Below are 15,441 nucleotides of genomic sequence, written 5' to 3'. Positions count from 1 at the left end.
GTCTACGGGGGGCGGGGGGAGAGGTCAGACCCCCGTAGACTCACAATGGGAAGCGCTAGCATAGATTTTTAAATAGATTTAAAACCCCCATCGTGGATCCAATTAAAACAGTGTCAATTTCAGCGGCCGGCTCACTTTGATCCGGAGAGGGAAGCTGCTCTCACTGAAACAATCAGCCGGCCGCTGAAATTGACACTGCCCGCTGCTCTCTCCCTCCAATCCAACTTTTAAGTTTTAATGTTTCTGATTGGAGGGAGAGAGCAGCCAGCAGTGTCAGTTTCAGCGGACGGCTCACTTTGATCCAGAGAGGGAAGCTGCTCTCTCACTGAAGCAATCAGCCGGCCGCTGAAATTGACACTGCCGGCTGCTCTCTCCCTCCAATCAGAAACATTAAAACTTAAAAGTTGGATTGGAGGGAGAGAGCAGTGGGCAGTGTCAATTTCAGTGGCCGGCTGATTGTTTCAGTGAGAGAGCAGCTTCCCTCTCCGGATCAAAGTGAGCCGGCCGCTGAAATTGACACAACTGACAGTTGGGGTCCATAAGCCCCCCCGCGGTATATCGCGAACCGCGGTATTGCGGAGCGCGGTATAACGGGGGACTACTGTATATATGTTTCTGGAACATACCTCTTCGTTCACCCGAGGAAGGAGCAGTGCTCCGAAAGCTAGTGTTTGAAACAAACCTGTTGGACTTTAACCTGGTGTTGTAAGACTTCTTAAAGTACAGAAAGGCATTAATGAGCTTGAGAATGGCGTGTAATTGTTAAATGAACTTCAGTAAAGATAGTGTGAGCCAGCACATTTTGATGGGTTGAAAGAAGCGACCACAGTGCCTAAAGGAGTCGAGGAACAGATGGATCTGGGGGTGCAGATACACAAATTATTAAACGTTATGTTGCAGGTTAATGAAGCCTTAACAAAACAAACAAAGTGCTAGGTTTAATTTCTAGAAGGATAGAATGGAAAAGCAAAAATGTTTCTTGAACTTGTATAGAGCCTGGTTAGACTATTTGGAGTACTGTGCACAGTTCAGGTCTATATCTTACAAATTGACTGTAGAGACATTGGAAGCCGCACAATAAAGGATTTACTAGAATTATACCAGAACTGAGAAGTTATACTGATTAGGAAAGATTGATAAGGCTGGGGCTCTTTGCTCTGGAAAAGAGAAGCCTGAAGGGTAACCTGACACATGCCTTCAGGATTATGAAAGGCTTTGATGGGGTAGGTGTAGAGAAGATGTTTTCACTTGTGGGTGAGATTAACTGACCGATTCAGCAGGGAATTCTTTTTTAAAAATAAATTTAGGGTACCCAATTCATTTTTTTCCGATTAAGGGCCAATCCTCCTACCATGCATATCTTTGAGTTGTGGGGCCGAAACCCACACAAACATGGGGAGAATGTGCAAACTCCACACGGACAGTGACCCAGAGCCGGGATCGAACCTGGGACCTCGGCATCGTGAGGCAGCAGTGCTATCCACTGCGCCACCGTGCTGTCCCCAGTAGGGAATTGTAGAGAAGCATCTCCTGAGAGTGTTTAGAATGTGAAACTTACTATCACAAGGAACAGATGAGGCGAATTGCGTAGGTGTATTTAAGGGGAATGCTAGTTAAGTATATGAGGGTGCAAGGAGTAGAAAGATATGCTGATAGGGTAAAATGAAGAGAGGAGGAGGCTCGTGTGGAACCAAAAAACACCAACGTTAACCTTTTTTGGGTTGAATAGCCTGTTTGTGCTGTAAATATTTTAATACCTGCTGGTTGTTGATTGATTTTATGGATACCTGCTGATATGGAGGATAGTTTCAATAGTGCAACAGACCATCTTGGAGACATTCCACAGTTTTCTGGAGTTTGGGATATAAATGTACTGTTGCATTGCCCGCACTGCCTGGATCTTGGGAAAAGGTGCATTGGGTTTGCTGAGGCTGTGTATACAGAGAAAGGGGGAATGTGAGCATTTAGGAGTTGGAACAAGTATTTGATTTCAGTCAGGGGCATCCCTTCCCTGGTGGTGAGCGGTTTTACATGGTACGTCTGTGATTCTAAGGAGTTGTTTGAGTAAAATTGGTAAAGATGAACTCTAGCCTCTGATCTGTGTCCCCAATGCAAATATCTGAAGAACCTGAGCCTGATAACACAAGAGGGGAAGTGCTTGATAAATCTTAATGATAAATATAATGGCTCCTTGAATTTCATGCACAGCTTGCTGATTGTGCATGTTAGTTTCAAGTAGCCCCTTATTATTGAACGGCCTGAAGGATTATGGGGTCAATGTGGGACAAATGAACATTGAAAAGGAAGTAGTGTCCAGTTTGTTCCAAATTAAGATTTGAAACCTTTTGGTCTAATGGAGATGTGTTCCAATGTTTTAAGATCAGGGGAGTGGTGATTAGGAGTAAGTGTCGGGGCGGCCCGCTGGCGCAGTGGTTAGCACTGCTGCCTACGGTGCTGAGGTCCCAGGTTCAATCCTGGGTCACTGTCTATGTGGAGTTTGCACATTCTCCCCGCGCAGGTTAGGTGGATTGGCCACTCTAAATTGCTCCTTAATTGGAAAAAAAAATAATTGGGTACTCTAAACTTGTATTAAAAAGGAATAAGTGTCTGGAGAGTTAGTCTCTCAGCTAACCTGATGCTTTGTGGTAAATTGATTGTCCCTTTTTTTGCAGGTACCTAAAATACCTCACTAAGAAGTACCTCAAGAAAAACAACCTGCGTGACTGGCTTCGCGTAGTTGCAAATAGCAAAGAGAGCTATGAGCTCCGGTACTTCCAGATCAATCAGGATGAAGAGGAGGAGGAAGATGAAGACTAGGCTGGTCTGAACTTTTGTACAAATTATCTTCAATAAAGTTGGAAAAAAAAGGAAAAACACAGCTCTGGATTCTGTTTTTATTCATACAAAGGATCTTGGAATAATCTGTTCAGTTTTGCATTAACATGAATAATTTCTTGTGAATGTTATGCTTCTGTCCATTTGCCTTTACCCATTGTTCCTATAGGCACAGAGTTGTGCAATCTCACAGTTTAGTTTTGGTAACTTGATGATCTGACAGTTCTTCATTTTTGAATAGATTAGAAACCTGGTGTTTTCATCTCCTTACTTGGCCTGGAACTATTATCCTCCAGGTCTCTGCGTTCCTCCAACCTGGTCTCTTGTGCTCCCCTGGTTTTCTTCACCCCTGCCTTTGTAGGCTCTACCTTCAGCCATCTAGGTCCTTAGCTCCAGAATTCCCTTCCAAACTTCCCTTGTGACACTCCATAAAACCTATATCATTGACCAAGCATTTGGTTGTCTGTCCTAATACCTCTATTTGTCTCTGTGTCAAATTACAGTCCTGTGAATGGCACGGAATGTTTTATTATGTTAATTGTGCATGTATAAATGTAAATTAAGATTGCATTATAGATGATAAGTTTTGCTGGGCTATTTGACGGTTTGAGTCTGAACCTGATGTCCACTTGCAGGAGTCACTGGTTAACAATCAGGAGAAAGAATCCTCGCTAATTCCATCATTTACCTCTAGTCCAAGTATTCTGAGATTAATCGCCACTACTGTTGACTCAGCTGACAATCTATCTGAATACAGACTGAGACTGAAATACAGGCCTTAGTGATGAAACAAAGGTATCTTCAAATCTTGAGAGAGATCCTCCTCTGCCGTTTTTCAGGCAAACATTTATAAGATCCATCTGGGTAATTAATTTATTTTATATTGCTTTTATTAATTTGCTAAATCTCCTCGATCCATGTAGTGTTTCCCCAATCAACATGGTTACTGATTGCTGAGGACCCAGGTTCGATCCCGGCTCTGGGTCACTGTCGTGTGGAATTTGCCCATTCTCCCCGTGTCTGCGTGGGTTTCGCCCCCACAACCCAAAAATGTGCACAGTAGGTGGATTGGCCACGCTAAATTGACCCTTAATTGGAAAAAATTATCGGGTAATCTACATTTAAAAAAAAAAATTGTTACTGATTGAGCATTCTGTGCACTCCCTAACTAGCAGCATGAAAACAGCAGGTAACAATTTGCATTCATGTGGAAGTACCCATCCTTGGTTGGTCCTGAATCTTGTCCTTTCTGTCGCTTGTGTCTAATAATGCCTTTCAAGTGACCTCATAAGAAATAGGGTGCGAAATAGCAATAAATCAAAGGGAAAGGGAGAGAACGCATCTGATAGGAATCGACTATTTCCTGATAGATCTGATAGGTAAAAGGAGGCTATTTAGTGTAAATATTAAGCCCCAGTTTTAATACCCATTTTAAATTGAGGATTTCAGCACTCATAATCTCAGGTCATGATAAAACACAGCTTCAACAGAGGCACAGAAAGCCGGACATATGCATAAACTAATTGGAGATGAAAACAACATTTTTACTAAGCAAAGATGAAAAAGCTATTGTTCCAATAAACATATTTTCAAAGACAGTTTGACATTAAGAAATGAGCTGTACCAGTAATCTGATCAAGGACGAAGCAGGCACCATAGCAACATGAAGGCACTATTGTTCATAATGTGGATAAAGCGATGTCAGCAGAAAACTAGTAGAAACTAGTCTTGATAATAGCACAGAATCGCATTCCATAATATACACAAATATTCAAACATGAAACATTCAGAACTTACGTTGCACATTAAGGATTGACGGCTAACTGTTGAATAAAATATATTTGGTTCTAACCCAAACCAATTGGGACAACATAGAGGTGTAGATAGATGGCTCAAGACAGATAAGATTCCCTATAAACATGATGGTCCGTACGGCCATCTTTATTCCAAAATCATCCTATACTTTGATCAAACTATTCGCTATCTCTATTTTTCATATTTTCACTTTTCCACTCTAACTCTTGAAGTAAATGCAAGCTGTTTTGCCGTAAGCAAGAAGCCATTTCTGTTTTAATTTGAAAGTTAAATTGTGTACAAGTTACTTCTCTTTAAGTCCTTTTGCTAGCCGGACTTTATTGAGTATAGATTTAAGTTTCTCCTAATTGTAATCAAATAGAGGCAATAAAGATTCTTGTTTGCATCCGAGAAGTTTAACTCAAATTTCTACTGAGTTTTAGTGTAGCAAGACTTCACTAATTCCGCATGGTAGATCTCATCAATTTGGCGTAGTTTGGCAAAAGGGGAGGAGTGCAGAGTTGCAGGAAATCGGAAGACCGAAGAAAGACCAGAAGGACAGAAAACCCAAAGACATCTATCCGAAAAAGCGCCTAGACTGGGGTAAGAAACATCTTTTTCACCCATTAAAAGTCTTAAAGCCGCATCAAGCAGTGCTCCAACCCCTTAGGACCTTTTTCAGACTGATTTATTCAATCGGGTGCCGGTCGTAGAAACTAAAATAAAACGGGACTGAATAGTGAATAGTCGCGGTAGTATACAAACATTGCACAAAAACATAGTTGACGATTGAAAAATTGGGTGTAAGGCTGAGTTTATGGCGGACATGACTCCTAAAATAGATTCAGAACCATCAAATGGTAGAGAACTACTTCCCACAACGTCCAAGGGAGGTCGCGCTGTACCGGATGTCTCTGTTGATATATTGGGTGATCTTAGATCTTTGATTTATAGACAATTTGGACTGTCTAAAGTATCCACAAAAATTTAATACAACATCAAAAAAGTTTTGGAAAAAAACCACACGATTGACCAAAAAGAAACCTATGAAATGGTCTTTTGCAGTAATGGCACAGCTCCATAAGCAGCAAGAGACACTCACAAACATAAAGCACAATTGCGAACTTAAAACTGCCAAAGAAAAACCAGTGGCAGTCATTGACCAATTGCAAGCTGGAAAATTTAAGCTCGAGAAATCTGATCAAACTGAAACACTATTGGCAGACTCAAAATGCAGAACTCGGCTATTACTATTACAAATTGATGAACTCCAAAAGAAAAATACTGACTCAGGATCCAAACTTCAACAGTTAATATCAGAAAATTATGGTCTTAAAAGTCAAAAGCTACTTGAGGAAAAATGTATTTTGGAAAGTGACATGGACACCATGAAATGTCATAACAAATTACTGACAGACAAATTAACAGCGCCACCAACAGGAAGAGTTGAAATGATTTTAACTAAGGCCCAAGATGTACCAGCGGTAACTAGATCAGATCCTGCATTATTGCAAGCTGCTACTGACATGAAAACAATGAATACACTGGGCAGCAAGGTGGCGCAGTGGGTTAGCCCTGCTGCCTCATGGCGCCAAGGTCCCAGGTTCGATCCCGGCTCTGGGTCACTGTCCGTGAGGAGTTTGCACATTCTCCCTGTGTTTGCGTGGGTTTCGCCCCCACAACCCAAAGATGTGCAGGGTAGGTAGATTGGCCACACTAAATTGCCCCTTAATTGGAAAAAAAAATGAATTGGGCACTCTAAATTTATTTTAAAAAAACAATGAATACACTGATTGAAGTTCCATGGGGGGAAGTCTGGCCAAATGAACTATCTGTTCGTTCTGGGTTCAAGGGCACTTTTACCCAAGAACAAACGTTATCTTACTCTGAGACCGATCACGACATGCTGCTTGCCCCGATCCAAAAGCCTCTCATGGCAGCTTTAATGGACTGAGATTTTTAAACAAGAAAAGTCTGTTCGGTTGAGCAACGAGCCTAGTGGCAAACAAAGTGTAATACAACTTAACCCATTAAGCACCAAACAGCTTGGAATTGAAGTGATAAAGACAACAGCCTCGGTTTTAAACCATTTAAAAGATCCATCAGAAAAAAACCATTTTGTCACTGGTTTAAAACCAGAACTGTCTGCAGCTTTAAACTTGATCCTACCCAGACCTCAGTCCCAGTCCGAAACCACAACTGCTAAAAACAGCACGTCAATTGTTGCTCCTCCTCCTCTGTTAACGACAAATCCAACCCCTGTACTCACTTCGAAAAAGAATTCCAGAAGAGATATGAAATTCCTTTCACGTGATGAAGACGGCCATTTTGCGAGTTTCAGATTTCATGATTACAAACTGGTCGTCTACGATGACGGCCCGCCTCCTGGCTACAGGGATACGCCCTGAGTCACGTTTCGCCTAAAAGTTGCCAAGAACTGTTAACTTGAGAAAACTGACATTATTTTGAATGTTGCTTTATTAATTTTAAGAAATTAACAAATCTTGTTAGCTGTGCTTTCTTTAACAGAGTTGTCGAATTTACCTACAGAAAACCAAGTTAATTCAGCGCAAGATTGGTTCAGTCATATATTCAATAAGTTATTGTGTTTAATATTTTAAAATGAATGTTTAAATTTAGCTTGGAAATTAAAACTTCACACAATGTGGAAGCTGTTTTTAAGAAAAGTAACTCTGACTAAAAGCAAATCCATGGCGAGAACACATCGCTCTAAGACAATTGATAACGGGAATTTGGCATCAATCCAACTTTTACTCCCAGTCCATTTTTTTTGTCTTCTAAATTTAGAGTACCCAATAATTTTTTCCCATTACGGGGCAATTTAACGTGGCCAATCCACCTACCCTGCACATCTTTGGGCGAAACCCACGCAGACACGGGGAGAATGTGCAAACTCCTCACAGACAGTGACCCAGGGCCGGGATTCGCACCCAGATCCTCAGCGCCGTAGGCAGCAATGCTAACCACTGTGCCACCTTGCTGCCCATACTCCCAGTCCATTTGAGTGACATATATAAAAACATTTAGAGATGCAAATGGCATCATTCTAAGTTATCCACTCACTATACCTCTTTTTTGACTCTGCAGGAAAATTAACCCTTTCAACGGGCTTTTGTATATAATCCAGAAGATGTCAAAGACTTGGCAATTCGCATCCAATACAAAGTTTTTTTTAAAAACTTGACCAACCCTTTGATTACACTCTTTGGGGTTGGTTTTCCAGTTGGTTGGGTGGCACAGGAATTAACATCATTCAGGGACCTTTTCCTATTTTGCATATTTGGACTTCTCATTATCATAATGTTGCTGATCAGATACTTTGGCTACTTTGGCATGCCTACCCATAGTGCCCCACCAATCCACATGGTTCATATTAATTAATATGCACCACTAGCCAATAACATCAAAATAGAAAGTTTCTGTTGAACTATTATTTACTTCATTATTATTCATTAGTGAATTATTATAATTTATTACTAAATTACATAATCAATTTTGATATTCGTTTTACCATTTATTACTAAATCATATACTCAACTTCAGTTATTTTACCGTATTATCATTTTATTTGTCAACATGAAATTATTATTATTGTTTATTACTGAATTATGTAATCATGATATCAATTTTTAATCAGTATATCAATGCTTTGAGCAATACTAAAGAAAGAAAAGTTGGATCCACGCATCACATGTGAAGCGCGCGTATAAGTATTAAGATCTGTAAAATTGTTTACCGTAATATTCATTTTCAGTTATTTGATTGGCTTTGTAAATGTTGTACCAGAACTGAAAGAGAACACATTCCTTTACAGATCTAAGATATATGCTAATTGTTGGGTATGCATTGCAATCCCTACTAACTCAGGAGAAGGTATTCCCTTCTTAACTATCCACTTTAATGCTTCAGAAACAGCAGAATGGTACATCTATCAGAGTGCCCCTTGCTCTGTAGTGCTCCCTTCTGGAGCATATTCATGTGAAAAAGCAAGGTACAAGATTTATTTAAGGAGATTTATTAACTTATGGAAATCTGCAGGCTAACCACTAAACACCTTTTCAGGATGGCACCAATTTAAATATAATCCTAACAAGAATCCTCAATATATTAGCCTCCCAACTAATATTAAACAAAAAGGATCAATATGCCTCATTAGTAATCACTCTAAAGGGATGAAAATGGGCAACAGTATTTGTACTAATTATTTGGATGTTAACACAGCTTATAAATGTACCCAAAATTTATTACAAAGAACTGAACGGTCCTCAACATTAACAGACATACAGAACATCACAAATAATAAAACATTCTCAGATCATTGGTACTTGGAAGATATTTAAGAACATAAGAACTAGGAGTAGGCCATCTGGCCCCTCGAGCCTGCCCCGCCATTCAATGAGATCATGGCTGATCTTTTGTGGACTCAGCTCCACTTTCCGGCCCGAACACCATAACCCTTAATCCCTTTATTCTTCAAAAAACTATCCACCTTTGTCTTAAAAACATTTAATGAAGGAGCCTCAACTGCTTCACTGGGCAAGGAATTCCATAGATTCACAACCCTTTGGGTGAAGAAGTTCCTCCTAAACTCAGTCCTAAATCTACTTCCCCTTATTTTGAGGCTATGCCCCCTAGTTCTGCTTTCACCCGCCAGTGGAAACAACCTGCCCGAATCTATCCTATCTATTCCCTTCATAATTTTATATGTTTCTATAAGATCCCCCCTCATCCTTCTAAATTCCAACGAGTACAGTCCCAGTCTACTCAACCTCTCCTCGTAATCCAACCCCTTCAGCTCTGGGATTAACCTAGTGAATCTCCTCTGCACACCCTCCAGCGCCAGTACGTCCTTTCTCAGGTAAGGAGACCAAAACTGAACACAATATTCCAGGTGTGTCCTCACTAACACCTTATACAATTGCAGCATAACCTTAAGTCTTAAACTCCATCCCTCTAGCAATGAAGGACAAAATTCCATTTGCCTTCTTAATCACCTGTTGCACCTGTAAAGCAACTTTTTGCGACTCATGCACTAGCACACCCAGGTCTCTGCACAGCAGCATGTTTTAATATTATATCATTTAAATAATAATATTTACTTATACTCTGCTTATAATGGAACTTATTTTATTTGTAATGACAAATCATATTCCTGGCTCCCAAAATACTGGTCAGGATCTTGCTATTTAGGGTACATAGTACCTGCCATCCGTCATCTTCCTCATCTCTCTTATGTTTCAAATCCAGCCACTCAAATAAATAAACGTGCCTTAACATTACGAGATGCAATTTATGCTAGAGTTATTCCTTTCTATTGGGAAGTAAGGGTGGCTAATGAATTGAATAAAATAACAACCGTCATACAAAATGTAGCCGATTACACCGCCACTGCCCTAGATAAAATCTCTGACGAAATGAAAGAAATCGAACCATGGCATTACAAAATCGAATGGTACTTGACTATGTGCTAGCCGAAAAAGGTGGCACCTGCACCCTGATTCGTGCGGAGTGTTGCACTTTCATTCCAGATAACTCACAGGAGGTTAAAGATCTGGCATCACATATCCAAAAGGAAATCAAGAAACCTGATCCACCCCCGGATATCTCTCTCTGGGAGAAATTTTGCGGGTGGTTGGGGCACACTGGAATGTCCACAGTAAGAATAATCTTTTTCTCCCGTTTAGCAGGATTCATCATTTACATAACATACCTGTGTATCGTGTGCATTAAACAACTATTCACTAAATGCAAGGGCCCAACAGTCAGAATGATTCACACTAATCCCACTGCACCACACCACCATTAGATGAAATAGAAATGCAATATTATTGTTGAAATGTTACTGATCAATTATTTGACTATTATTAACATATTGCTAATGGATTAATACTGAATCAGTAGAATCAAATTTGATTAATTGTTATTTTATAATGATTTTTTAAGAATTATAATAAGTTTTACTGAAATGCTTGTAATGCAATGCTTGCCCACTCTATTGTTTAAAACTGCAATGACAATATGAATGAGTTTGTCTTTGCCCTTTTACTACCTATCCTATCGCATTTATTATATTGTTTATCGTATTGTGATATATCTCACTTGATCTTTCGATTTATCAAAAGTGCGGACGGATAGGAATCGACTATTTCCTGATGGATCTGATAGGTAAAAGGAGGCTATTTAGTGTAAATATTAAGCCGCAGTTTTAATACCCATTTTAAATTGAAGATTTCAGCACTCATAATCTCAGGTCATGATAAAACACACAGCTTCAACAGAGGCACAAAAAGCCGGACATATGCATAAACTAATTGGAGATTAAAACAACATTTTTACGAAGCAAAGATGAAAAAGCTATTGTTCTAATAAACATATTTACAAAGACAGTTTGACATTAAGAAATGAGCTGTACCAGTAATCAGATCAAAGGATGAAGCAGGCACCATAGCAACATGAAGGCACTATTGTTCATAATGTGGATAAAGCAAAGTCAGCAGAAAACCAGTAGAAACTAATCTTGATAATAGCACAGAAGCGCATTCCATAACATACACAAATATTCAAACATGAAACATTCAGAACTTATGTTGCACATTAAGGATTGACGGCTAACCGTCAAATCAAATACATTTGATTCTAACCCAAACCAGTTGGGATGACATAGAGGTGTAGATAGATGGCTCAAGACAGATCAGATTTCGTATAATCATGATGGTTCGTACGGCCATCTTTATTCCGGGATCATTCTATACTTTGATCAAACTATTCGCTATCTCTATTTTTCATATTTTCATTTTTCCACTCTAACTCTTGAAATGAATGCAAGCTGTTTTGCCGTAAGCAAGAAACCATTTCTGTATTATTTTGAAAGTTAAATTGTGTACACGTTACTGCTCTTTTAAGTGTTTTTGCCAGCCGGACTTTATTGAGAATAGATTTGTTTCTCCTAATTGTAATTAAATAGAGGCAATAAAGATTCTTGTTTGCATCCAAGCAGTTTAATTCAAATTTGTACTTCGTTTTAGTGTTCACTAGACTTCACTAATTCCGCGTGGTAGATCTCATCTGCATCCCTCTTGAGTAACTCTCAAAATAGCACCCAGCTGTATTTTGAGTATTCGTGCCAATTTTACCTTCGACTAGCTTGCTGCATAGAGAATTCTGGACACTTCTCACTCTGGATTTTTTTGATGACTTACTCTTTAAAAAGATGTTATTTGAATCTTTTTATTAATTCGCATTCACTTTAAAAAAAAATAAATTTAGCGTACCCAATTCACTTTTTCCCAATTAAGGGGCAATTTAGCAGGGCCAATCCACCGAACCTGCACATCTTTGGGTTGTGGGGGCAAAACTCACGCAAACATGGGGAGAATGTGCAAACTCCACACGGACAGTGGCCCAGAGCCAGGATCAAAAGTTCCATTTACAACCTCTGTTTCTGCTTGAAACACTTTAGATGGATCTGGGTATTTCCTTGTCAGTTCGCAGATTTAGTTAGTGCAGATAGCGTTAATTGACTGCCTCTATTGACAATTGCTGCTTATTTTCCAGCTTCAATCCCTGCTATTATGACCCCATTATCTCCAGATGTGAACATTTGAAGTTTTATGACTTTCTCGGTGGCAATTGGTTCTCTTAGCTTTCAATTCCAGATACTCTTGTATGTTTTCAATGCCCTGTTCAATTTTCCATTTGATACTCCGTTTTTGCACTCTAATCACAGCAGGTTCCTTTAGCTGTTTCGGAAATTACTGGGCACTATGGCTCCACAAAGATTCAGCTGATGTAGCTAGTGAGGATCTCTTGTCAGCCCCAATAATGGCGTGTGGTTTGACCCTTTTGACGGGACAGTTGGCACCTTTTCTATTTGTTGTCGATTTAAGTGTCACTGGCAAGGACAGCATTTATGCCCATTCCTAATTGTCCTCAGCAGGTGGTTGTGAGCTGCCACATTGAGCTGCTGCAGTCCACATGGTGTAGGTACACCTCCAATGCTGTATGGAAGGGAGTTCCAATGACAGCGATGCCATTACAATTTAGTTCCAGTCAGGATGGTGTGTGACATGGGGGGGGGGGGGGAGACTTGCAGGGGTGATGGTACTCCCACGCATCTTGTTGCTTTAGTTCCAGCTGGTAGAGGTTCCAGGTTTGAAAAGTGCTGCCAAAGGAGCCATAGCAAGTTGCTGCAGTGCAACTTGTAGATCATACACAGTGCTGTGAATTTGGGCTGGTGGTGGAGGGTGTTAATTTTTAAGGTGGTAGAAGGGTTACCAATCAAGTGGCTGTTTGGCCTGGATGGTGCCAAGCTTCTTGTCAAGGAGCACTCATCCAAACAAGTGGGGAGTATCCGATCACACACCCGGCTTTGTCTTGTAGATGGTGGTCAGGTTTTGGGGAGTCAGGAGGTGAGTTACTTGTAACCGAATACTCAGCCTCTGACCTGCACTTGTAGCTGCAGCATTTATATGGCTAGTCCAGTTAAGTTTCTGGTGAATGATAACTCTCAGGATGTTGGTGGGTGATTCGATGATGCTAATGCTGTTGAATGCCAAGTGGAGATGGTTAGATTCTCTTGATGAAGATGTTTGATTTTCACGTTGGAGGTGGTCCATTGTCTGGCACTTGTGTGGCAGGAATTTTACTTGCCACTTACCAGCTGAAACCTGAGTTCAAATCTTTTTTTAATAATCTTTATTGTCACAAGTAAGCAATGAAGTTACTGTGAAAAGGCCCTAGTCGCCACGTTTCGGCGCCTGTTCGGGTACACGGAGAATTCAGAATGTCCAACTTACCTAACAGCTCGTCTTTCAGGACTTGAGGGAGGAAACCAGAGCACCTGGAGGAAACCCAACGCAGACACGAGGAGAAGGTGCAAACTCCGCACAGTGATCCAAGCCAGGAATCAATTCTGGGATCCTGGAGCTGTGAAACAACAGTGCTACCCAATGTGCTGTAGTGGGCATGGAGTACTTCAGTATCTGAGGAGTTGCGAGTGCTAATGAACACTGCAATCATTATGTGGAAATGCCGGCGTTGGACTGGGGTGAGCACAGTAAGTCTTACAACACCAGGTTAAAGTCCAACAGGTTTGTTTCAAACATGAGCTTTCGGAGCACTGCTCCTTAGGTGAATTCACCTGAGGAAGGAGCAGCGCTCCGAAAGCTCGTGTTTGAAACAAACCTGTTGGACTGTAACCTGGTGTTGTAAGACTTCTTACTGCAATCATTGGCAAGCCTCCCCATTTCTGACCTTATATTGGAGCAGAGGTCATAAATGAAGAAGCTAAAAATGGGTTGACCTAGGTCGGCCTTGAAGTGCTCCTACACAATCCTGACCTGGATTGAGGGTAAGTGGTTTGAATAACCACAACCATTTTGCTTTGTGCTAGATTTGACTAAAACCAGTGGAGAGTTTTCCTCCTGATTCCCATACTTCAGTTTTGTTCAGGCTCCTTGATGCCACACAGTTAAATTCAACTCTTCTGACCATGTTTGAACCAAGACTGTAATGAGGTCTGGAGCTGAGTGGTCTCAGTGGAACCCAACAGCATTGGTGAGCAGGTTATAGCTGAGTAAGTGTTGCCTGATAGTATTGTTGAAGCCACCTTCCATCATTTGCAGATGACTGAGAATAGACCGATGAAATAGTAAATGGACAGAGGGGCTTTGTCCTTTTCGTGGGCAAGATATAACTGGTCGATTTTGCATATTGTGTGAATGCCAGTATCGTATCTGTTCTGGAACAGATTGGCGAGCCCATGGCTAGTTCGAGATCAAGTCTTCATCTCGGATGTTGTCAGGGTCAATAATCTTTGCTGATTCAACCATTTATTTATTTTTTTTTATTTTTTTTTATAAATTTAGAGTACCTAATTAATTTTTTCCAATTAAGGGGCAATTTAATGTGGCCAATCCACCTAACCTGCACATCTTTGGGTTGTGGGGGTGAAACCCATGCAGACACGGGGAGAATGTGCAAACTCCACACGGACAGTGACCCAGGGCCGGGATTCGAACCCGGGTCCTCAGCGCCGTAGGCAGCAATGATAACCACTGTGCCACCGTGTCGCCCCGATTCAACCATTTATTGATATATCAATTCACTTTAATTGTTGAAGACTGGTACCCATGATGTTGGGCATCCCAGGAGTAGGTTGAAATGGATCATCCCCTTGGCACTTCTGGCTGAAGATGGTTGCAAGTGCTTCAGCTTTGTCCTTTGTACTGATGTGCTGGGCACACCCAGAATTGAGAATGGGGATGTTTTTGGTGTTGTGTCCTGCACCATTCATGACTGGATGTGTCAGGACTGCAGAGCTGTGATTTAGTTTGTTCATTGTGGTATCACATATTTCTCTATTGCATGCTGCTACTGCCGTGTCACATGCATGTAGCACTGTTGTAGCTTCACCAGGTTGGCACCCCATTTTTAGATATGCCTGGCATGCTGTCCATTCTTCACTGGGTGGTCCTCTGGCTTGATGGTAGTGTTAAGGATACGCCAGGCCATGATGTTTACATGAAAAAAAAAATGAAAATTGCTTATTGTCACGAGTAGGCTTCAATGAAGTTACTGTGAAAAGCCCCTAGTCGCCACATTCTGGCGCCTGTCCGGGGAGGCTGGTACGGGAATCGAACCATGCTGCTGGCCTGCTTGGTCTGCTTTAAAAGCCAGCGATTTAGCCAAGTGAGCTAAACCAGCCCCTTATAATGTTTCTGCCCGGTTTTGAACCGGGGACCTTTCGCGTGTGAGGCGAACGTGATAGCCACTACACTACACTACAGAAAC

At 41.0% G+C, this 15,441-nt stretch overlaps 1 protein-coding gene and 1 non-coding gene across 3 annotated transcripts in view; one reads left to right on the top strand and one right to left on the bottom strand.

The window, feature by feature from the left end:
- Positions 1–2,878, top strand: part of LOC119950855 (60S ribosomal protein L22) — a 91,959-nt gene extending 89,081 nt beyond the window's left edge. For both annotated transcript variants that reach the window (XM_038773714.1, XM_038773713.1), the window contains one exon: positions 2,673–2,878. In XM_038773714.1, the coding sequence (XP_038629642.1) occupies positions 2,673–2,817 (145 nt within the window). In that variant the 3' untranslated portion in view covers positions 2,818–2,878. The remainder of the gene's footprint in view (positions 1–2,672) is intronic.
- Positions 2,879–15,363: 12,485 nt separating this feature from the next.
- On the bottom strand, positions 15,364–15,441 carry trnav-cac. The gene has a single exon. It is a non-coding gene; the product is annotated as a tRNA-Val (tRNA).

The sequence above is a fragment of the Scyliorhinus canicula genome, chromosome 16 (assembly GCF_902713615.1).
Source record: "Scyliorhinus canicula chromosome 16, sScyCan1.1, whole genome shotgun sequence".
Lineage (NCBI taxonomy): Eukaryota > Metazoa > Chordata > Chondrichthyes > Carcharhiniformes > Scyliorhinidae > Scyliorhinus > Scyliorhinus canicula.
Note: the sequence above shows the minus strand (reverse complement) of the source record. Positions and strands in the feature narration are given on the sequence as shown.